At 51.4% G+C, this 22,947-nt stretch overlaps 1 protein-coding gene across 1 annotated transcript; it reads right to left on the reverse strand.

Moving 5' to 3' along the window:
* Positions 1 to 9,427: 9,427 nt before the first annotated feature.
* LOC131196017 (protein-glutamine gamma-glutamyltransferase E-like) lies at positions 9,428 to 21,636 on the reverse strand. The gene is made up of 14 exons (XM_058178390.1): positions 21,381 to 21,636; positions 19,969 to 20,073; positions 17,642 to 17,815; positions 16,917 to 17,159; positions 16,533 to 16,651; positions 15,730 to 15,858; positions 15,466 to 15,646; positions 15,219 to 15,354; positions 14,072 to 14,175; positions 13,716 to 13,958; positions 11,483 to 11,779; positions 11,015 to 11,172; positions 9,910 to 10,034; positions 9,428 to 9,619 (listed from the first exon to the last, which is right to left on the reverse strand). The coding sequence occupies exons 2-14, from the start codon at positions 19,973 to 19,975 to the stop codon at positions 9,460 to 9,462; spliced, it is 2,076 nt and encodes a 691-aa protein (XP_058034373.1). The 5' UTR covers positions 19,976 to 20,073; positions 21,381 to 21,636; the 3' UTR covers positions 9,428 to 9,459.
* Between the last annotated feature and the right edge of the window lie 1,311 nt (positions 21,637 to 22,947).

Below are 22,947 nucleotides of genomic sequence, written 5' to 3' on the forward strand. Positions count from 1 at the left end.
CTGGCAGGGAATCTGCAGCTGCCTGCCAAAGTGTCCCTTATCTTGGGGTTGCTGGACAACCAGGAAGTCAGCAATCCAGGCCGAATGTTCAGCTCAGTTCTCCACGAGTCAAATAGTTCAGCTCAATTTTTGCTCATCACGGAGCAGAAGAGCAGCCAGGGCTGCTTTTATACTCTGTGGGGTGTGGCTCCATGACTCAGCACTCTCTAGGCCTGCCCCACCCCTTCCTTTGTTGTAGCCACCTCTCGTATCTCTGAAACCTGGGATCTAGCCAGGCCTGGTTGCCATCACCCGGGTCTGGAGGCGTGGCCTGGGGGGGAGAGTCAGGGGACGGAGGCCTTGTTATCTCCTCCACCTGGCCTGCCTCTGGCTCCTGGAGCTGAGCCAGAGGAGCCGGTGCTCCAGAGGTAAGTCCTGGTGGCCCTTCCCCCTTACTTTCCGAGTCACTTTCTGGCAGGGGGCCCGGTTCGGGGGGCGCAGACACAACAGAAGTCCAGAAAAAGCAGCCTCTGAACCAGCCTTGGGAATGCCTCGAGGGGGCCACCACTCTAAAGCTCAGCAGCAGCCCACCCCCAAGCCCACCAGGGGCACACTGACAGTGACGGGGAAGTGTGCTTTCCATCCTGCTTTGGGTCAGCGAGGACCTTCAGAAGGTGGGTGGATTTGAGGGCCTTGTGTGCAACAGCGGGTGGGGTCTGGCCCAGACAGGCAGGGGCTCAGGCTAAAGGCTCCCCTGCTAATGAGCTCTCCTCCAGGTGAGCCCTCCTTTCCCCTCCACCCCAGGCACAGCCAGTGAAGGGTAACTGCAGAAGAAAAGCCAGAGAGGAAAAGGAGCAGGTGTGGACCCAGGAGTACCACTCGGGGCTGCGCAGCAAGCATTTACCGAGGCCCCTTCTCCTTGCCTGTTTCGCCTCAAGGTTTTCGCCTCTGGGTTATTAGCCACAAACTTTTCACCTTGGCTGGCCCTCCCCCAGTCTTTTGCCCCAGCACAACAGTCATGGCAACTCCCTCCCAGGTGCTTTGCCGCAGCCCATACACAGAAGGAGGTTTCCTCCTAGGTTTTTCGACACCTGGGACAGTCAGGGCCCAACAAATCAGCTAGAGGGAGAAGGAAGGAAGGAACAGCCTTGGTGAAATGGGAGGGAGAAGCGGGGGGGGGGGACTTCCACTACTGGCTTTTTTTTTCCGAGAGAAGGAAGAACCCTTTTCAGGCCAGATATCCAATCGATAACTAATGACAATAAATAATTTACGACATTGATTCTCCCCCCCCAAAAAAGGGAGAGATGTTGGCAAACATTCAAGATTTAGAAAGGAAGAAAAGAAAATTGTAAAAGCTCTCCATTCCCACCCCTGTCCGTTCCCCCAGTTCAAAGGGAAGAACTCCTGGTTTTTTTTATTTTGTGCAAGGGGAAGAGTTAGTTGCAATTAATTTCTTAACCAAAAGCAACAGATAGTAGCGCTTCGGTTTGTTTGTTTGTTCTTTTCCTCCTGAAATGTTTGTGCAGATTTCAGGAGGGGCTGGGGGTGGGAATGGTGTGTGTGTGTTACAACTTGGCATACCAACCATATTCTAGCCCAATAAAAGGCATAAACTTTTACTGCCCAGACACGGGTGGATTAATTAACTGGTGCTTTAGTTGATTCTTCAGCAGACAAAACTGAGAATCTGTGGGTGCAAGTTAAGATTTAATTTTAACCCTGTTGCTTCCCTCTGTATGGGGGGGAGGGGAAATGAGGATAAACTGACATATGCCTCCAATCAATTGCATCCTTCCTGCATTAACATCTAAATCCTTCATAAATCCTTTTCCTTCTACCGAGTTTCCTCCAGGAATTGGCACATAACTATCTCAAACCATCAGAGCAATCCATACACCTTTTGTGCTGTTAATAGGGGACCAATTAGGTGGTCAGTTAGAAAGACAAAAGGAGGGAAAATATAACAAAAGATAAACACTGCCAAGAAGTGTTTAGGGGCCTCTGGTGGCTCAGCAGACTAAGTCTGTCTGTTATTAACACAGCTGCTTGCAAGTTCAAGTCCCACCAGACCCAAGGTTGACTCAGCCTTCCATCCTTTATAAGGTAGGTAAAATGAGGACCCAGATTGTTGGGGGCAATAAAAGTTGACTTTGTATATAATATACAAATGGATGAAGACTATTGCTTAACACTGTGTAAGCCGCCCTGAGTCTTCGGAGAAGGGCGGGATATAAATTCAAATTAAAAAAAAGAAAGGAAGGAAGATGTTGAAGGGAACATATATACTAAAATACTAGAATTGTTTCCTGCAACATATATGCTGATGTCTTTGTATACCTGCATTTCCTTTCTCATGAAGAACATACTTACTGCTGTAAAAGTACATCTTTCCTGCATTAACCTGCATTAAGATCTAAAAACCTCCATAAAATGCCACTCTGTTTCCCACAAGAAATTGTCACTATCTCAAACTAGCAGAAGCAATTTACACACCTTTGTAGTGCTAATAGGGGACCAAGTGGCTATTTAGAAAGACAAAAAGAAGGAAAAGATAACACTACAGAGGAATGCAAATTTAGAGGTAGATTATATCACTGACCTTTATTATGGGATACAGATTCCAGGATATGCAGATGCCAGTTGATGGTTTATGACATCCCTAAAGATACTTCAAAGACCTCCTTTTGGTATAAGAGGACATTGCTTTCTCTCACGAGTTTGGTAGCTCCTTCCTTGCATGTATGTATCATCTATGTGTTTGGAATGACTATCCATTTGAACCTGATCAGGATTAAATGCTATTTTACTCAAGCCTCTGTTTAAGTCTCTTGACTGGCAGTTATGAGCTTAGACATATTAATAAGTGAACCTTACAATGTAAAATCTAAGTTAGGGTATATGACTGAGTTTTACAATGTAGTTAGATTATGTTCTTAATTGCGAAGTCATGTCCGACCCATCGTGACCCCATGGACAACTTTCCTCAAGGCCTTCCTATCCTCTACCATCCTCTGGAGTCCATTTAAGCTCATGCCTACTGCTTCAGTGACTCCATCCAGCCACCTCATTCTCTGTAGTCCCATTCTTCGTTTGCCCTTAATCTTTCCCAGCATTAGGCTCTTCTCCAGTGAGTCCTTCCTTCTCATTAGGTGGCCAAAGTATTTGAGCTTCATCTTCAGGATCTGGCCTTCTAAAGAGCAGTCAGGGTTGATCTCCTCTAGGACTGACTTGTTTGTTCACCTTGCAGTCCAAGGGACTCGCAGGAGTCTTCTCCAGCACCAGACTTCAAAGGCCTCAATTCTTTGGTGCTCAGCCTTTCTTATGGTCCAACTTTCACAGCCATACATTGTAACTGGGAAAACCATAGCCTTGACTACACGCACTTTTGTTGGCAGGGTAATGTCTCTGCTGTTTAGTACACTGTCTAGATTTACAATAGCTTTCCTCCCCAGGAGCAAGCGTCTTTTAATTTCTTGGCTGCAGTCTCCAACTGCAGTGATCTTGGAGCCCAGGAAAATAAAATCTGTCACTACCTCCATTTCTTCCCCATCTATCTGCCAGGAATTGAGAGGGCCGGATGCCATGATCTTAATGTTGAGTTTCAAGCCAATTTTTGCACTCTCCTCCTTCACCCGCATCAAGAGGCTTTTTAGTTCCTCTTCGTTTTCTGCCATTAAAGTGGTGTCATCTGCATATCTAAGGTTTTTGATATTTCTCCCGGCAATCTTAATTCCAATTTTTGATTCATCTAGCCCCGCCTTTCTCATGATGTGTTCTGCATATAAGTTAAATAGGCAGGGCGATAGTATACAGCCTTGCTGGACTCCTTTCCCAATTTTGAACCAATCAGTTGTTCCATGTCCAGTTCTCACTGTTGCTTCTTCACCCGCATACAGGTTTCTCAAGAGACAAATAAGATGGTCTGGTATGCCCATCTCTTTAAGAACTTGCCACAATTTGTTGTGATCCACACAGTCAAAGGCTTTAGCCTTTGAAGCAGAAGTAGATATTTTTCTGGAATTCCCTAGCTTTCTCCATGATCCAGCATATGTTGGCAATTTGATCTCTAGTTCCTCTGCCTCTTCCTCTGCCTTCACACAGAGAGGGTCTTCTCAGGGTGCCGTCCGCCAAACAATGTCGGCTGGCGGCCCCCAGAGGCAGGGCCTTCTCGGTGGGAGCTCCTACGCTCTGGAACGAACTTCCCCCTGGATTACGTCAAGTGCCTGATCTTCGGACCTTTCGCCGTGAGCTGAAAACACACTTATTTATTCAAGCGGGACTGGCCTAATATTTTTAAATTTTAACTGGGGTTTTATCATCATTTTAGGGTTTGGAATTTTAAATTTAAATTTTTTAATACTGGCCATTTTTTCTAATTTGCTCGGTTTTAAATTGTTGTTTTAATTGTATATTTTTTATATTTTTTATCCTTTGGCTGTGCACCGCCCTGAGTCCCTTGGGAGAAGGGCGGTATAAAAATTTAATAAAACTAAACTAAACTAAACTAAACTCTTCGAAATCCTGCCTGTACTTCTGGTAGTTCTCGATCCACATACTGCTGGAGCCTAGCTTGTAGGATTTTAAGCATAACCTTACTAGCTTGTGAAATGAGTGTAATGGTGCGATAGTTTGAACATTCTTAGGCATTGCCTTTCTTTGGAATTGGAATGTAAACTGACCTTTTCCAATCCTGTGGCCACAGCTGAGTTTTCCAAATTTGCTGACAAATTGAGTGTAGCACTTTTACTGCCTTTTTACTGCCTCGTCTTTTAAGATTTTGAATTGCTCAGCTGGAATACTGTCTCCTCTACTAGCTTTGTTGTTGCTCAGATTTCCTAAGGCCCATTTGACTTCACATTCTAGGATGTCTGGCTCAAGTTCAGTGACCACCTCATCATGGTTATCAGGGATGTTAAGCTCGTTCTTGTATAGTTCTTCTGTGTAATTTTGCCACCTCTTCTTAATCTCTTCTGCTTCTGTTAGGTCCCTGCCACTTTGGTCCTTTATCATGCCCATCTTTGTATGAAACATTCCCTTCATATCTCCAATTTTCTTGAAGAAATCTCTGGTCCTCCATATTCTTGTTGTGATCCATCAGCAGCCTGGGGAGCTGTCAGCAGAATCGGACTGCTATGAGCCTGTCCCTAATGCCCGCATGAGGCGAGCTGCCAGAAGGCAGGAGCAGCTCAAGCAGAGAGGTCACCTCGGGAGTAGGGCCAAGAGATAATTGGCCCCTCCCATAAGGTTTAAAAGGAGACCAGCACCGGTGTCTCAGTTTGCCGGAAAGCAACATTGCAGCTGCGCTCTTTGCTCTGTTCTCTGCTCTGGACATTTATCAGAAAGGTCCTTGGCAGTTATCCAAATTGAACTCAGGATTGTGATAACTGAAGAATGTTTGTTTGTTGGTGAAGCCTTTGTTTTGTTTTGAGTTACCCGGCGCTGGGAATGAATTAATTCCCAGCTGTTTGAATAAAGTGTATTTTTACTAAGGACTGCCTTTCTTGCTACCTGCTCGGGTCTGGGTCACAACAATTCTATTGTTTTCTTCTATTTCTTTGCACTGTTCATTTAAGAATGTATTCTAGCTATTCTTCTAGCTATTCTCTGGAATTCTGCATTCAACTGGGTGTATCTTTCTCTTTCCCCCTTGCTTTTCGCTTCCCTTCTTTCCTCAGCTATTTGCAAAGCTTCCTCAGACAGCCATTTTGCTTTCTTGCCTTTCTTTTTCTTTGGGATGGTTTTAGTTGCTACCTCTTGTACAATGTTGCAAACCTCCGTCCATAGTTCTTCAGGCACTCTGTGTCAGTTTTGGAAGACAATTTTCTTTTTTGCTTCTTAACTGCCACATATTTTAGCTGGGGAAGTTGGGAGGGGAATGTTGTTATGACTAATTGTCTACCCCTCCAACAACAACCCCCTCCCAACTTCCCCAGCTAAAATATGTGGCAGTCTAGATAGATAGACACTCTGTCTATCAGATCTAATTCCTTAAATCTATTTGTCACCATTACTGTATATTCATCAGGGATATGATTTAGTTCATACCTGAGTGGCCTGGGACTTTTCCCTACTTTCTTTAATTTAAGCCTAAATTTTGCAAGGAGAAGCTCATGATCTGAGCCACAGTCAGATCCTGGTCTTGTTTTTACTGACTGTATAGAGCTTCTCCATCTTTGGCTGCAGAGCACATAGTCAATCTGATTCCTGTGTTGACCGTCTGGTGATGTCCATGTGTAGAGTCGTCTCTTGGGTTGTTGGAAAAGAGTGTTTGCTATGATCATCGTATTATCTTGACAGAATTCTATCAGCCTGTGCCCTGCTTCATTTTGTACCCAAGGCCAAACTTGCCTGTTATTCCGGTTATCTTTTGGCTTCCTACTTTAGCATTCCAATCCCATGATGATAAGGACATCATTTTTGGTGTTAATTCTATAAGGTGCTGTAGGTCTTCTTAGAACCAGTCAACTTCAGCCTCTTCAGCACCAGTGGTTGGGACATAGATTTCGACTACTGTGCTATTGAATGGTTTTCCTTGGATTCAAACTGAGATCATTCTGTCATTTTGGGATTGTATCCCAGTATTGCTTTGCTTCCCTTCTTTCCTCAGCTATTTGCAAAGCTTCCTCAGACAGCCATTTTGCTTTCTTGCCTTTCTTTTTCTTTGGGATGGTTTTAGTTGCTACCTCTTGTACAATGTTGCAAACCTCCGTCCATAGTTCTTCAGGCACTCTGTGTCAGTTTTGGAAGACAATTTTCTTTTTTGCTTCTTAACTGCCACATATTTTAGCTGGGGAAGTTGGGAGGGGAATGTTGTTATGACTAATTGTCTACCCCTCCAACAACAACCCCCTCCCAACTTCCCCAGCTAAAATATGTGGCAGTCTAGATAGATAGACACTCTGTCTATCAGATCTAATTCCTTAAATCTATTTGTCACCATTACTGTATATTCATCAGGGATATGATTTAGTTCATACCTGAGTGGCCTGGGACTTTTCCCTACTTTCTTTAATTTAAGCCTAAATTTTGCAAGGAGAAGCTCATGATCTGAGCCACAGTCAGATCCTGGTCTTGTTTTTACTGACTGTATAGAGCTTCTCCATCTTTGGCTGCAGAGCACATAGTCAATCTGATTCCTGTGTTGACCGTCTGGTGATGTCCATGTGTAGAGTCGTCTCTTGGGTTGTTGGAAAAGAGTGTTTGCTATGATCATCGTATTATCTTGACAGAATTCTATCAGCCTGTGCCCTGCTTCATTTTGTACTCCAAGGCCAAACTTGCCTGTTATTCCGGTTATCTTTTGGCTTCCTACTTTAGCATTCCAATCCCTATGATGATAAGGACATGATTTTTTGGTGTTAATTGTATAAGGTGCTGAAGGGCTTCATAGAACCGGTCAATTTCATCCTCTTCGGCACCAGTGGTTGGGGCATAGACTTGGACTACTGTGATATTGAATGGTTTGCCTTGGATTCAAACTGAGATCATTCTGTCATTTTGGGGATTTTATCCCAGTATTGCTTTTGCTACTCTTTTATTGATTATGAAGGCTACTCCCTTTCTTCTGAGGGATTCTTGCCCCGCAGTAGTATACCTGATGGTCATCTGAATTAAATTCACCCATTCCTGTCCACTTTAGTTCGCTGATTCCTAAGATGTAGATATTCAGTCTTGTCATCTCTTGTTTGACCACGTCCAGCTTGCCTTGATTCATGGATCTTACATTCCAGGTTGCTATGGAGAGAAAATCTTTACAGCATCGGACTTTCCTTTCACCACCAGATACATCCACAGCTGAGCATCCTTTTGGTTTTGGTCCAGTTGCTTCATTCTTTCTGGCGCTACTAGTACTAGCCCTCTGCTCTTCCCCAGTAGCATACTGGACACCTTCTGACCTGAGGGGCTCATCTTCTGGCGTCATACCTTTTTTCCTTTTTGTACTGTCCATGGGGTTTTCATGGCAAAGATACTGGAGTGGGTTGCCATTTCCACATGATCCAGTGTATCACGTTTTGTCATGCTTTGTAGCACTTGCAGAAGGCGGGGTTGGCCAGTCTGGGGCTGGAGGTCCCCTGTTGTGGGGCCCCTGCCAGTTAGGGTTGAAGGAAGAAGCTAAGCACATTGAATCTGCTCAGGAGCGCACACACACACACACACACACACACACACACACACACACACGATATTTGCTATAACCAAATCTTTGTTTTTTCCTACACAAATGAAAGATTTTACTTCTGTCCCAGTTGAAATTAATTGTGCTTGTTTCTGCCCATTTCCCCAATTTTTCAAGATGCTCTTGAATCTTGCCCTCTAAGGCATTTGCTATCTCTCATATATTTATTATTTACAAATCTGATAATTATTTTTTTCTAACCTCTCATTCTAGACAGTTATAAATACTTTGAACAACACAGGATTGATATGCCACTTGACACTTTCCCTCAACACAACACACAGCCATCCTTTGGGTCTATCAGATCTTCGATAGTGACCTTATCTGAAAGGGATTTTTCCTAAACGTGAATTTCTCCAAGTTCTCTTTAGGAAGCGCTACTATCTGTTGCTTTTGGTTAAGAAATTAATTGCAACTAACTCTTCCCCTTGCAAAAAATAAAAAATAAACCAGGAGTGCTTCCCTTTGAACTGGGGGAACGGACAGGGGTGGGAATGGAGAGCTTTTACAATTTTCTTTTCTTCCTTTCTAAATCTTGAATGTTTGCCAACATCTCTCCCTTTTTTGGGGGGTGGGAATCAATGCCGTAAATTATTTATTGTCATTAGTTATCAATTTGGATATCTGGCCTGAAAAGGGTTCTTCCTTCTCTCAGAAAAAAAAAGCCAGTAGTGAAAGTCCCCCCCCCTTCTCCCTCCCATTTCACCAAGGCTGTTCCTTCCTTCCTTCTCCCTCTAGCTGATTTGTTGGGCCCTGACTGTCCCAGGTGTCGAAAAACCTAGGAGGAAACCTCCTTCTGTGTATGGGCTGTGGCAAAGCACCTGGGAGTGAATGGCCATGACTGTTGTGCTGGGGCAAAAGACTGGGGGAGGGCCAGCCAAGGTGAAAAGTTTGTGGCTAATAACCCAGAGGCGAAAACCTTGAGGCGTTACAGGCAAGGAGAAGGGTTCGAGCTGAAAAGTCCCATTCCAGTCACACCAAAGGGCCCCGGAGTGAAGCCACACGTTCCCTGCAGAGCATCTTCCAGCAGTACCTGAGCAAGTGGCCAGCTGGCTGAAGAGGAAGGAAAAGTTTCACTCACAATGGGTGCAGAACAGACAGGATGGAATACAGCCTGGAGTCTCAGTCCTGGAAGGGAGGGCACCAGTGCCCCCACCTCACCCTGCTCTTGATTTCCTGCCTTCTCTAAGCTCTGGAATAAACGCACAGCAGCAGCTCTTCTGCTTGGACAAAGCTTTAATGGCAGCCTGGGCGCAGGAGAGATGCTTCCCCCCCCCACTCCATCCCCTCTCTCCCCCTGGTTAAGCAGTGCCGCAGGCAGCCACATCCATAAGCACAAAGCTCTTGACGTGGTGGAATTTGCTGCAGGAGAAGTCCACGTGCATCTGCATGGCTCCTGTGCGGCGAGGAGTGAACTCAAAGTAGATCTTCGACCGCTCCCCGGCTGCCAGATCTGCCACGCTGGAGCAAGAGAGGGGGGGAGGGGAGTGAGGGGTAGTGGGGGAGCCTTTGGTGGAAGGGGTCGCTTTGGGATAGTGCTGGGTTCTCTTCACCTGCTGCAGGAGAAGAGCTCAGGGCCCCATCAGCTGAGAGCCAAATGGGGATGATGGAGAGAGTGGCGCTCAGCTCAGCCCCACAGCCACCAGCCTGGCATTCGGGGGTGGGTCGGTGGGGTCTTCCACGCTTTGCCCTGATTGGGCAACTGCCAAGCAAGGGTCTGCCTGTGATGCCCCACCCCCCGACCAACATACTTGATCTTGATTGCCTGGCCCATCAGGGTCACCAGCAGGACGCAGTCCTTCACAGGCTCAGGGAGGGGGTTGGCATAGGAGATTTCCAGTGTGGCTGGGGTGTTGGCAAACAGCTTTGGAGGAACCTTTTGGGGAAAGCAGCAGGTCAGCTCGGTGCCTCTTCCCAGGGTCACAGACCAGGGATCTCAGACGCACCCTCCTCATGCCCTTTCTCAGACGCCAGGCAGGACAGAGGGGTTGAGGGGGAGCAGCTGAGGCCCCTCTTCATTCTTTCGTTGAAGGTGATGCTTTCTGTATCTGGAGCCCTTTAATCATTATCACAAATGTGGGCCCAAAAAAGGAAGCCCCCCCCCTCAATCCACAATGGGAGAAAATGGGTTTTAAGAACAGGAGTCAGAAACTGATGGCAGCCAAACCATCCCTTTTCTCATCTTTAAAATATACTGAAATACCTCAAAATGGTCTAAAATCTGAGACCCTCTAACAGAATGGCCAGTTTTTGCCAGTTTGGGCAAGCTAAGGATAGAAATGGAAGTGGTTTGGCTCCTGTTCCCTGCTGGGAAGCCAGATGAATTGCCAAGCAGCCGAATCCCTGGCCAGTCAGCTGCTTCACCCAGGGCCCTGAGGTGGGCCGGGCAGCCCCAGCCGCTTTCCTCGGCCTCCTCCAGAGAAAGGGAGGGAGGGAGGCCTTTTCTTCTGCACGGACGGGGCTCATCCCAAATCAACCTGGCTTTCCAGAAGAGAACCAAGCAATGCAGTTCAGCCAGCTTCTCGCAAAGGAGCTGAGTTTGCTGCACTCAAGGAGCTCTGGCCACCGGTAGCTGGCAGGAAGAAGGCCAGAGCAGCAGTTCCAGCAGCTTGCTTGGAAATGGTCAGACGGAGCGTAACTCTGGCGTGGAAACGTGGCCCTGAAGACTCTTTGGGAGCAGAGACAGGGGCCGCTGGAGATAGAGATGGACTGATTGGCACGGCTGGCCTCAGGGCTTGAAGTTCTGGCTGCAGACAGCCTCCCAACATGGGTTATGTGTGTCCAAGAGGCGCTTGCCACAATGGAGGGGTTGTGTGGGTATGGGTACAAGTGTGTGTCCGTCCAAGAGGTGCTTACCACAATGGAGAGGTTTGGGCTCTCCAGAGTGATGGCCTTTTCCACCAGCAGCTTCACGCCCTCGGACACATCGCACAGAGCTGTCACCAGCAGCTTCTTGTCGTCAGTCAGGGAGTTGCCGTAGTGGCTGTAGCTGATCCGCAAGGGAAGGTACTTCTCTGGAAGCCAGGAGAGCCCAGTCACAGGCCTGGCCAGGAACAAGCTCTTTCTCTCTTCTTCTTCTCTGCATCAGACCACTCAAAGCCCCCCCTCGTCCCCCCAGTTCTCCCCAGGACTCTGCAGGCTGGGCCACCTGAAACTGCTGCCTCCCCTGCCGCCCTGTTCAGCTCCAGGCTAGGGGTCTGTGTGTGTGTGTGTGTGAGAGAGAGAGAGAGCGACTGAAGCGGGGGCAGAGCAGTCCCGCGCTTGGCTGAAGCTCCCGCTGCCTCGGGGACCCCACGCCCTGCTGCGCCCTCGGCTGGCCGGTACCTTCCTTGCCGCCCAAGTGGAGGGTGGTAGTCTCCTTCAGGATCTCCTTGACGGCCCTGCGGGTATAGAGGACACTGGAGACGCTCAGGTTGACGGTGACCTTCTTGGGGGAGGCGGACAGGTTGGAGAGCGAGAGGATCAGGTTGACATCCTTGCCGAGCACCGGCGGCTGAGTCAGCTTGAATTTCCCGAAGAGCTCCGGGTGGGCGATCATCTCTGAGGCCGCCGCTTCCGCGGGGCTGGAGCCCGAGAGCTCCATGCAGGCTTTCTGATAGACACTTCTTTCCTCGGCGGAGCCTGGGGGAGCGGAAGGGAGACTTGTTCAGCAGCTCCCTCCAAATGCCCTTTCCCGGTGGGGCCCGCGAAGGCTCTTGTCTCCGCCTGGGAGCCTTTCGGAGCCTCGGCTCTTTCCCGCCTCGGGGGCGATCTGGCTGCCCCGAAGCTCGTTTGGTGGAGCCAAGAAGCCTCAAACGGCGAGGCATCCTTTCCCGAACCTCTCTAGCTGCCTCTGGGCCTCCTGGCGCTCACAGGGGAAGGGCTGCCGGCTCGGGCCCCAAGGCTGGCAACTGAAGCCAGGGTGAAACCCGCCGGCTCTTCTCCCACCTGCCGGAGGGAGATGCGGAAGTAGACTGACCGCTTGCAGGGCCAGCGAGGTTCCCACCGAAAACGCTGCCACCCCCTCCAAATAAAACACGAACGTGTGTCTGCAATGCTTGCATAGAACTAAAGAAACTATATTGAGCACCCCCCCACTTCTGCAGAATAGCAATCCCCTACTAGTGATTTATCTTGTGGCCTGAGCTGGAGAACCCAAAGGACACCCCCCACCTCTAGATCCCTGAGAAGCAGACCGATGTCCAATGGAGGGGTGAGCACCCTGAACCCTGGATCACTCTGCAAGTCAGGGCCTCCCCCTCTGTGCACACCAAAGGCAGAAAGCCACCCCAACCCTCGTCCTCACAGGGGGTCTAGAAGGACACTGGAGTCAAGGGTTGTACTGAGAGGTCGAGGACAGTCCTGCGCTTCGTCCGGTGGGCGCATCAAGTCAGTCTTGGCTGATCTCATGCGGGCAGGATCAGAGAGAAATGGCAGATGAGAGAGAAGTCAAGAAAACAGCTTTCAGGCACCTCTGTCCTTCTCTCAGGACAATTGTGTCCCTGAAACCACAAGAGTCCCCTCGAGGGAATCTTTCCCACTGACACTTTCGCCCACTCAACAGGTACACATCCAGCCCAGCACTGCGGCCCCCTGCAGCTCAGCCATCCAGGAGAGGGTTGACCAAGTCTCTAGTTGGCCATGCAGAAAGGCTGCCTCCTGGATCTCCCCAGCCAAAGGCTTGCTTTCCCTTTCCTCCCTTGGGGCCATCGCTGTTCGGAGGCATCTGCCTTCCACCGCCACCCTGGCCTGTCTTTCAGCTCATGGCTGGTGGGGGGGCATGGCAAGCAGCCCCTTGAAGCAGAGGAAGGCTTAGAGGCAGTCCTGCTTGGCCTGGAAAGCAGCAGGAGGCTCTGTGCTTGTGCCGTGATCCAGACATGGACAGGTGTTCTTGGACAGTGACCTCAGAGTACCTGTCAATGCCTTTGGAATTGGGAAAGTAGCCACCTTTTCTCAAGGTGGGGCTGTGCAGTCCAGCCAGCAGACTGAGACTTCTGAAGGTGACAGAGGGGCAGGTGCAGAAGACTCAGGCAGGTTCCAGATGGGGAAGGGGCATCTACCCTGCCCTGCTTTGCTGGGGCCCTTCTGGAGCCAGGCATGGGTGCCAGGCATTGAACAAGGCACCCCCACCTCCTGTCTCCATTCCCCTCCTTCCACCTTGTAGACTGATCCCCCCATGCCTGGTCCATATGCTCTTGCATCGACCGCTGCCCAGCCAGCTCCCCAGTTGCCTTCTGCTCTGAACTCCACCGTTTCCCTCGCCTGGCCTGCTTGTCAAAGGGGAGGGGCACCTCACATCCCTGGCAGATCCTTTGACTCTCCTAGCAATGTCCTTTGCAGGACCTCCCCCCTCTGCTGCCATTCTGAGTCTGCCTGTGCCCTACTGCCCACATGATCTTCCATCTCAGCAGAGATTCCTCCAGATGTTGGGATAAATGTCAGCTGGAGGGGCAAAGTGGTGGGTTTGGTTTCATTGGAAGTGAGGCTGCTGATGCCCCCGCACCTGAGTAGGGGGTGGGCCAGATGACCACCATGCTCCTTTTAACCCCAACTCTAAGACCGCCATTCTGCAACCCACCTTCAGGAAACTTGTAGCTGTTGGTCACGTCCACCCGCTGGTTGCTGCCCACGGCTTTGGTGCTGAGGGCTCTGCCGATGGAGGAGGTGTCACAGTAGGCCTTCACACGCTTCCCGTTGCTCTGCACAACCCAGCGGTTGATGTCAGCGTTCACCTCGGTGAAGACGAAGGCCGTGTCGTAGTTCAGCCTCACGTCTCCTTGCTTGACCGCCAAGACCGAGGCCGGCCCGCACTGGTAGATCCCTGGGGGGGGGAGGAGGAGGAGGAGGAGGAGGAGGAGTGGCGCTGGGGCTCTGGGAGGAGGAGAATTGCACTGGGGCTCCAGCCAGTGGGAGGGATAGCCCACCTGGACTTACCTTGGCTCCTCTCTTGCGGGGTGGCGTCGATCACTTGCCAGCCACAGTACGGGTTGCCCAGGTCCCTCCGGACAAACCAGCTTTCATTCCAGACATGGTAATCCCTGAGGGTGGAAGGGCAGAAGAGAGGCCAGGCTGGAGCACCTGATAGCCCTGGCAGTCTCCAGCCCGGAACAAAGATTTCGTCTGTGAGCAACACCCCACCCCCATCTCCTTTCCAGGTCCCGATGAGGGACCCGCCTCTGGGCTGCACCAGCCTCTCTGAAGAGAGCTGAAGGTGAGACAGGCCTGCTTGCTGGGAAGCAGCTTCAGGGAATGGTCACTTCCCCCCCGCCTCCCCGCCTCCTAGTCTCTGGTCTCAAGGCCCACTAGGGAGAAAGCAACCCCCTGAAGAACCCGCTCTACTCCACTCCCTGCTGGCCGGGTGCTGTCCTGCCCCCCTCTCCCTGCCATGGTTTTAGGGCTGGAAACGTCTCCCAGCCACAAACTGAGCCTCACTCTGCAAGTCTTTCAGGACCTGGCTGAAAGAAGCACTGTATAAGAGTAACCAAGGTAATTCCTGATTCAATTCATTTTAATTTTATTTCCTCCCTCCCTCCCTCCCCTCTCTCCCCCCTGCTTTCCTAAAGAGGAGGGGGAGCCAACCTATCCTCCAAAGCATCTGAGGGAGGACAAGAAGCAACAGGTGGAAACTAATGGAGAGAAGCAACGTGGAACTAAGGAGGAAGTTCCCAACAGAACAATCTATCAGTGGAATGGCTTCCCTTCCGAAGTTGTGGATACTCCAACACTTCAGGTGGGGCTCTGGGGTTCTAACTGCCATGTAAGGGTCTGGGGTGGGGACCTCTTAGGAAAGACAGACAAGCCCCATTCCCCCTGGTTCTGCCCGAGTTCCCCTACCATAGGGAGATGGGAGACCAAACTTGCTCTCCCTGCATTTGGATGCAAGGCCACCCCATGTGCTTCACCCCCAAATCTCTTGTGCGGAGCCTTCTAGACACGGGGCCACCAGTGGGCTGACCATGCCCGGCCCAGAGCCAAATGAAAGCATCTTCCTGGCTGGAGGCTCCAGCCCCTGCCCAGTTGTATGGAACCTTCCTACACCCACAAGCTCTCCTCCTGCCCCACTCAGGCTGCCTCTCCCTACCACACGGAGTCTTGTCCCATCTTGAGGCTCTTTCCAGCAGGATCATAGTATTTATCGATACTCAGGTTTGAGTTCGAATCGTGGGCAGAATTGAAGTTTGTGACCAGACGCGTCGGGATCCCGAAGCTTCTCAAGACTGCAAACAAGAAGAACGCAGAGTGTGCCAGGGAAGCCAAGCTGCCCCTGCCCAGCAGATGCCACCCTCCAGGTTGGCCTGTGGCCATTCTCTTTGCCAGGGCTTACGTACTGGTGCCTGTCACGCCAGCAAAGACCCAGCACTGCCCGTACTGGACAGGGCTGTAGTTGCCCTGTGCCCACTTCCTCAGGATGGCCACGCTGCCATCCCACCTGGAAGGATTCTCATGGTGGGCAAAATCCTCGCTCCACTTGCCCTCCAGCACCCCGTTGTCACTGTCGTTGCCGTTGACCTAAAGGGCGACAGAAGCCATCAAGAAGAGACGGAGGTGGGCAGGCTGAGCCCCAGTGCCCCCTGTGCCCCCATTGCTCGTACCATGGAGCTGACGACACGTCCCACATACCGGGGGTCACTCCGCCGCGAGGCATCACCTGCCGGGTCCTGACGGTGGTAGAGGCTCAGGTTCAGCAGGTGAAGGCAGATGTTGAGGATATTCTTCTGAGACTGGAACCGAGAGAAAATTTGCCACTCAGCCCCCCCACAAGGGGGACAGCCCCAAGAGAACTGCGGCAAGATACAGGACACCCCTCTGTGTTGCCCGCTGCCCCAGAAGGAGCCCTAGGCTTCGCCTGAGGGCTCTGGGGAGGTTTCCTCTTCAGCCTCGGATGCCGTGAGGGCCCCGGCCGCAGAGCAGCCCCTCCAAGGGCCTCAGGGGAGCCTGAGGTCCTGGCGAGAGGTTTTCACTGGGGAAGGCAGCCTATGGCCTCTGTGGCATCGCCCTGTGGGCCACACCTGCTGCGATCTGACCGTGAGTGTCCAGCTGAGGAAAGACCAAGCCCTGGCCAGAGTGGCATGCAAACCTTCCGGAAAGCCTTACTTCGGCCCATGGACCAGGACGCCTGGTGCAGAGGCACAGGCCTGAGGACCTGAGCAAACCAGTCGTAGGACTTTCTCTGGGACAGCCAGAGCAGGCTAAGGGGGGCACAGAGGGGCTGCTAATATTCTGGGTTGGACTTGTTTGTCCTGTGTGGTCTGGGGACAGCATGAAGAGACGGGGGTGGGGGGAAGCCTCTGAGATATGAGTCTCCCCCCCCCCAGCCTTCACCTGGGTCAAAGGAGCAGAGAATCACAGGGGCCCAATAGGCACTGATTGGCCCTTGGCTAGCTCAGACACTGACCTGGCCATAGTACCATCCTCGAGCTTCAATATAGTTGGCATTGCCCACAAAGATAATGCCGTTTTCATTCAGCACGTATTCTTGCCTCTCTGCCTCGTTGGCCATATAAACCAGATCCGCTGCAAGGAAGCAAGGGGGTGAAAAGCCCCACCTCAGCCAACCTCTGCTGTGCCTCCCCTTCCTGAGTGCCAAGCCCTCCCCATTCTTTTCAGCCCAGTCTGGGGTTAGAGGCCCTGACCCTCCTTGCAGCACTCCTGGCTCCGGCCTTCCCTGGAGGGCTGCCCCTGGCAGTTCAAGGCAGAAAGGAGGTCAGGGATTGCTGGGAAGCCGCCTAGGAAGGGCTGCACAGGCAGAGTAGCAGGCAAGCACGCCCCTCCTCCTCACCTGAGCACCACGGGTTAAAGAGGAGGACAAACTTCCCCAGGAACCTGGTTGCCACCTGGTTGCCACAGGTCACTTGCAGGCTCAGTTTATAGCGACCGATGGCTGCCCTGCTGGAGCTGCACATGGAGAAGTTGATGCATTCGGCATTGCCCGACGTCTGTACTGCACACCAGGCCCCTCCGACCAGTTCATTGGAGAGGGCAAACCCACACCTGGTATGTTGGGCCTCAGAAGGGCCTGGACCTGCCGGGACAAGAGAGACAACATTGTGGGGGAAAATGCAGGTCAAGCAGGCCATCTCTCACGATCAACAGTCAGACACCATCAGGATGCAGTTGGTGCCCAGTGAAGAGCCCCACCCAGCCTGTTCTCAGGAGGGAGTGAAGCCTCCCTCCTGCCTGCCAAGGAGGCCTCCCCATCCTTTCCACACTGGGCCGCTGGGCGGGGCGGGCTTCCTCTGCTGGGTTCAAAGGGGCCATGAACGTGGACTGGGGTATCCAGGGGGTTCCTTGGGTGGGAGGCGTCTATGGCAAGCAAGGGGTGGGATCTGATGGTCCCTGCCCACCTGAGGGATGGGAATCCCCCTGAGAAGGAGACCACTCAAGGGCCACAGGGCAGCCCAGAGCTGATAAGCTTCCTGGCCCAGAACGGTGCCCCCTCCCAATTCTGCTACCGGTGGCAGCGAGCTCTCTGCGGAGGGGCCGAGGTGGGCTGTGGGCTGTTACCTGTTTCTGCCACGAAGGCCAGGCTCTCCCCTGCCTTCGGAGCCCTGTTGAAGTACAGCTTGAAGTCAAACTTCTGCCCACGGCGGACACAGAGCTCCGTGGTAGCAAAGCAGTTGGAGTGATGCGCCTCAGAATTGCTGGGCACCTGCCAGTTGATTTGTGTCGGGACCAACTCTACACAGCAAGAAGAAGAGACCACCAGGAAATCAATAGAGCCGCCTGCTGGCTGCATCCATGCCTCACCTTGTGATTCTGTGGGACACGGGGGTGGGTGGGTGCTGAGCCTCCCTTCTGAGACCCCTGGAGGAAGTGGAGCAGCCAAGCCAAATATAATCTTTCTTATTTGCACAGTACTCAACTTATGACACAACTGAGCCAAAAGTTCTGTTGGCAAGTGAGACAGTTAAGTGAGTGTTGCCTCATTTTACAAACTTCTTTGCCATAGTTGTTAATTGAATCACTGCAGTTGTGAAGTTATTAACATGGTTGTTGAATGAACCCAGCTTTCCCCATTGACTTTGCTTGTCAGAAGGTCACAAAAGGGGATAATGTAACCCTGGGACACTGCCACCGTCATAAATATGAATCAGTTGCCATGTGTCTGAATTTGGATCATGTAACCTGCAATGGCTGTAAGTATGAAAAATAGTCATGTCGCTTTTTTCCAGTCCTGTTGTAACTTCAAATGGTCACTAAATGAACTTGTAAGTCGATGACTGCCTGTATTTTGCTCATTAATCAACTGCTGATCCGTCACTCAGGCATTTATACAAAACTTACAATAATAATAATATATGGTCTGCTCGAGCAGGGGGTTAGACTAGAAGACCTCCGAGGTCTCTTCCGACCCTGTTATTCTGTGTTCCAAATAAACTACCTTTGACAAACACATATGGTGTCACTTCCTTTCTTTTTGTTCTCCTCTGGACTTCTTTGCTTTGCAGTCATTGTTCCTTTGCCTTATGCTGGTTTTGTTTTGTATTTTTTGCTTGTTAAAATGTTTTAACAATTGTTAAAAGTTGTTACTGGGAGTCCAGTGGCATATATAAATTTAATATATTATAGTTGTGGTAAACGATATAGAACGTAGGAAAAGCTGTAACTGAAACCAATTAGCAGATAAGGCAACATATAATCAATTCCAGCAATTGCCTGGCGTGTTTGTGGCGTGTCTCTGCAGCCTGGTGTGAACATATCTCTCCCAAGGGCAACCCTTGATTTTCTGGTCCTGCGCCCCAGGTGTGAGGGGGTCTCATGGCATTAAGGAGACCCTGGTGAGGGGCAGGAGGCTGAGATGCTAGGTAACCTCTGCCCACCAGCGCATCAGCTTCTGAAAGCAGGTGCTGAAGGCACATTATCCACCCACCCTCCCCCTCCTGCCTGGGGACTTTCCAGAGAAAGGCAGAATTGGCAAAAAAAGGAGGGGGGGGCACAAATTCCCCCAGAGGCATGTTCAAGGTCCTTTGGGATGGGGGTGGGGGTCATGGGCATCTGGCAGGGGGCAGGCAGCAATTGGCAAGAAGACCCCACCAGAAAATGGACCGGAAGCCGGCTGTATGTTTGTGTATGTCCACAAGGCCCTTGCCTGCTGCCCCTGCTCTGACTCCCCTCCCACTTCCAGGCAAGGAAAACCAAAACCAGGGAAGACAAGAATTGACTGAGGCAGCTCTCCCGGGAGAGAGCAGGAGACTGCTGCAGCAGCAGTCTGGAGGCAGCTCTCCCCGGAGGGAGCAGCAGCAGCAGCCTCTCTGGCACGTGCCCCACTGAGTTCCTGGGATGCTCCTCTGCCCTAAAGAGGGCACTGGAGAGGCTGGTGGGAGGACAGACACTGGAGGAGAGACCATCCCAGGCCTGCAGTGCCTGGCAGGGGACTGGCCAAACCACCCATGGAACAAGAACACCCTGGAAAGCTAGGGTCCCTTTTCAGGAAGAAGGCAGTGCCACACGCCAGCCTGGCTTCAGCCTTTGTCCTAGATGGTATAGGTATTCTCCTGCTTGAGCAGGGGACTGGACTAGAAGACTTCCAAGGTCCCTTCCAGCTTCTATTCTATTCTATTCTATTCTATTCTATTCTATTCTATTCTATTCTATTCTATTCTATTCTATTCTATTCTATTCCCGGGGGCTCCTTCATTTGCCCAGACTTGATGCCAGGTTCAGTCTCCAGTATGGCTGGAAAAACTCTTTTTGGAACTGGGCTAGGATCTGATAAGAGAGCTCTGCCCCTTCACCAGCCATCAAAGCCAGAGGCACCAAGAAGACTCCCCGGGCAAAATTACGGCTCCCTTGGTCTCTCCTGGTCAGCCATATGGAGGGAGGCCACTCACCTGCCATGGTTGCCTCTTCTCTTCAGCACTTCAGCCAGAGACTCTGGCGCATTCCTTTGGCAATCCACCAGCCCAAGTGAGATGCCAGGCAGCTCCTGCTGATGCCTAAAAAACAAGCCAAGGGTAATTAACTGGTTCCTCTAATACCAATTTTCCTCTTCAGTGGGAGGTGCAGCCGGGGGAGGCAAGGCTGTCCTTTTTACTCAGAGGAAGCGCATTCTCGGCTGCAGGAATGCCAAACTGGATTTCCTCTGTGGAATTCCAAGGCCAAGAGTCACCCCCCCACACACAAGACAAGGAAGTAGGTGGGGAGGAAGAGGCTGCAAGAGGAAGTGCGGAGTAGCACCTGTTCAGGTGCGCCCATTCACAGTGCCACCACTTCAGACAGGCTGCATTTACTCCCAATTATCCTTCTTCTCTGGGGCAGGTGCCTTTCATTTCCACACCCTCCCATCCTCTCCCCTGGGAGTTCAGGAGGCACAAAAGCTGCCCCTCTTCTCCTTCCCAGAAGAGCTTTGGGGATCCGAGTTGTACTGCACATTAGCCCTCTCCAAGCCAGAACACAAGAGCCCAAAAGTCACCCAACTGGCCTCAGGACCCCCGGCTAATACCCTTCTATAGCTCTCACACAGTGCCTGTCGCTCTCTCCCCCCCCCCCAAAATTTTCCTTGTCTTATCAGTGTGGCCTGCTCATGGAAGTGGCTTCTGCTCCCCCTCCCCCTCCCCCCCCCCCCCCCCGTAGGAATGGGAAGAGCTGCTTGAGCTGAAAGCCCTGAGCCTGGGGAGGGATGGCTGGGCTTGAGGGGTGGACTCGAGGGTCCAAGATCCCCTTCCAGGCTGCAGGGCCTGAGCACTGGGTACTTTCTCCAGGCAGCTTAAGGGAACTTCTCCCTACCCACAAAATCCTACAGGTCATTGTTTTGATTTGGCCCTTTTCTGGCGGACTTCTCCCAGAGAGAAGTTCCGTTCCAACCTTCACCCAAATAGATGAGTTTTTCTTTCTTTCTTTCTTTCTTTCTTTCTTTCTTTCTTTCTTTCTTTCTTTCTTTCTTTCTTTCTTTCTTTCTTTCTTTCTTTCCTTCCTTCCTTCCTTCCTTCCTTCCTTCCTTCCTTCCTTCCTTCCTTTTTCCTCCCTCCTGCTCTCTCTCTCTCCCTCCCCCTCCCCCCCTCCCTCCCTCCCTCCCTCCCTCTCTCTCTCTCTCTCTCTCTCTCTCCTCTACCACACCACTGTGTCCTCCTGTGTCCATTAGTCTAGAGCTGCTTCCAGCATCATCTGCTTTCTCCCCACTGGCTTCTCACATCTCCAAACCACCAAGGCGCCCCATCTGAGGTGAGGAAGAGACGAGAGGGGGGCTGGCCCCATATGCCTTCCGGCAAGCCCTCTGCCCACAAACTGCCTCCTGGACACTCACCACTTTCTGCAGTGGATCCAGCTGTGCTCCTGCAGTTGGGATCCTCCAGGAAGCACCTGCCCCCCCTCCTCCTTCTCTTCCTCTTGCTGGTGCTTAGGCAGTTTTGGGTGTTGTTTTGATGCCAGCTCACTCCACCCCCACATTATCTGCACCGGTGTGGGGTGCTCAGCCCCAGTAATTCCTTCCCACTTTAGGGCTCCTTCGAGCCATGAGCTGCGCCTTTGTGCTGCAAAGTCCCAGGACTTGTCCCCCTGCCCCCAACCACCCCACAACACACAGGCACACACCCCTTTGTTGCCGGTAGACCTGCTTGCCTCAGCTGGCCATGCCCTCCTCTCCCCAGGGTGTTTCTCTTCGGTATCTGCCTGGCTTGACTTTCCAGTTTGGGAATTCAGCCGCTGAACTGCGGCTTCATCCTTGTTTATTTCCTGCCAACTTCACAGGAAAACACTTTGGGTTCACCTAAACATCAGGCTGGATCCTGGAAGTCTGCCACGGTTGGGCAACCCAAACCGCCTTCCACACCCCATTTAATGGGCCCGATGCAGATCTGGGTCCTTCTGGGGAGGAAGTTGGCGGTGCCCTGCCTTGCTTTCTGAGTCGCTGTGGGGAGACCAGCTGATTCCTCTCTTGGAAATGCCATCCCCAACAATCACCCCCTCCATCCCCCCTCCACTCCCCTCTGCCCCATCCTCCTCTACACACAGAGCCCGGCCATCTTCCCTCCCTCAGCTTCTAGACAAGCAGGAGAGCTGCAATGACCTTCTTCCTGATACTGAGATGCTGACAGCTATCACCTCTTGCACATTCCTTCCATTGCAAGCCTGGCTGGGACATTCAGAGCAGCCCTGGGCTCTACCTGCCTCTCGGGGCTACAAGGCAGAGCTGCCAGGGGCCTGGAACGCTAGAATTCAGTGTTTCCCTTCACCCAGTCATCCAGCTCCAAAGATGCCCGAAATCCAGGCCCTCTTCCCAAATGCTCTCTCCCCTGCCTCGTTTTATTTATTTATTTATTTATTTATTTATTTATTTGTTCAAATTTATATACCGCCCTATCTCCCTAGGGACTCAGGGCGGTTAACAGGCCAATAAAAAACATATCAATACAAAAAGTAAAATAGTCATTAAAAAACATATTAAATACAGCCCAGCCAATTAAAAACAATATATAAAACCCATTTAAAATTAAATTAACCTTTAAAAAACCTAGCCCAGCCCTGCGCAGACGAATAAATAAGTTTTGAGCTCGCGGCGGAAGGTTCGTAGGTCCGGGAGCTGACGAAGTCCTGGGGGGAGTTCGTTCCAGAGGGTGGGAGCCCCCACAGAGAAGGCCCTTCCCCTGGGTGTCGCCAGACGACACTGTCTAGCCGACGGCACCCTGAGGAGTCCCTCTCTGTGAGAGCGCACGGGTCGGAGGGAGGTATTCGGTAGCAGCAGGCGGTCCCGTAAGTAACCCGGCCCTATGCCATGGAGCGCTTTAAAGATGGTTACCAACACCTTGAAGCGCACCCGGAAAGCCACAGGTAGCCAGTGCAGTCTGCGCAGGAGAGGTGTCACATGGGTGCCA

Source organism: Ahaetulla prasina, chromosome 3 (assembly GCF_028640845.1).
Source record: "Ahaetulla prasina isolate Xishuangbanna chromosome 3, ASM2864084v1, whole genome shotgun sequence".
NCBI classification, from domain to species: Eukaryota; Metazoa; Chordata; class Lepidosauria; order Squamata; family Colubridae; genus Ahaetulla; species Ahaetulla prasina.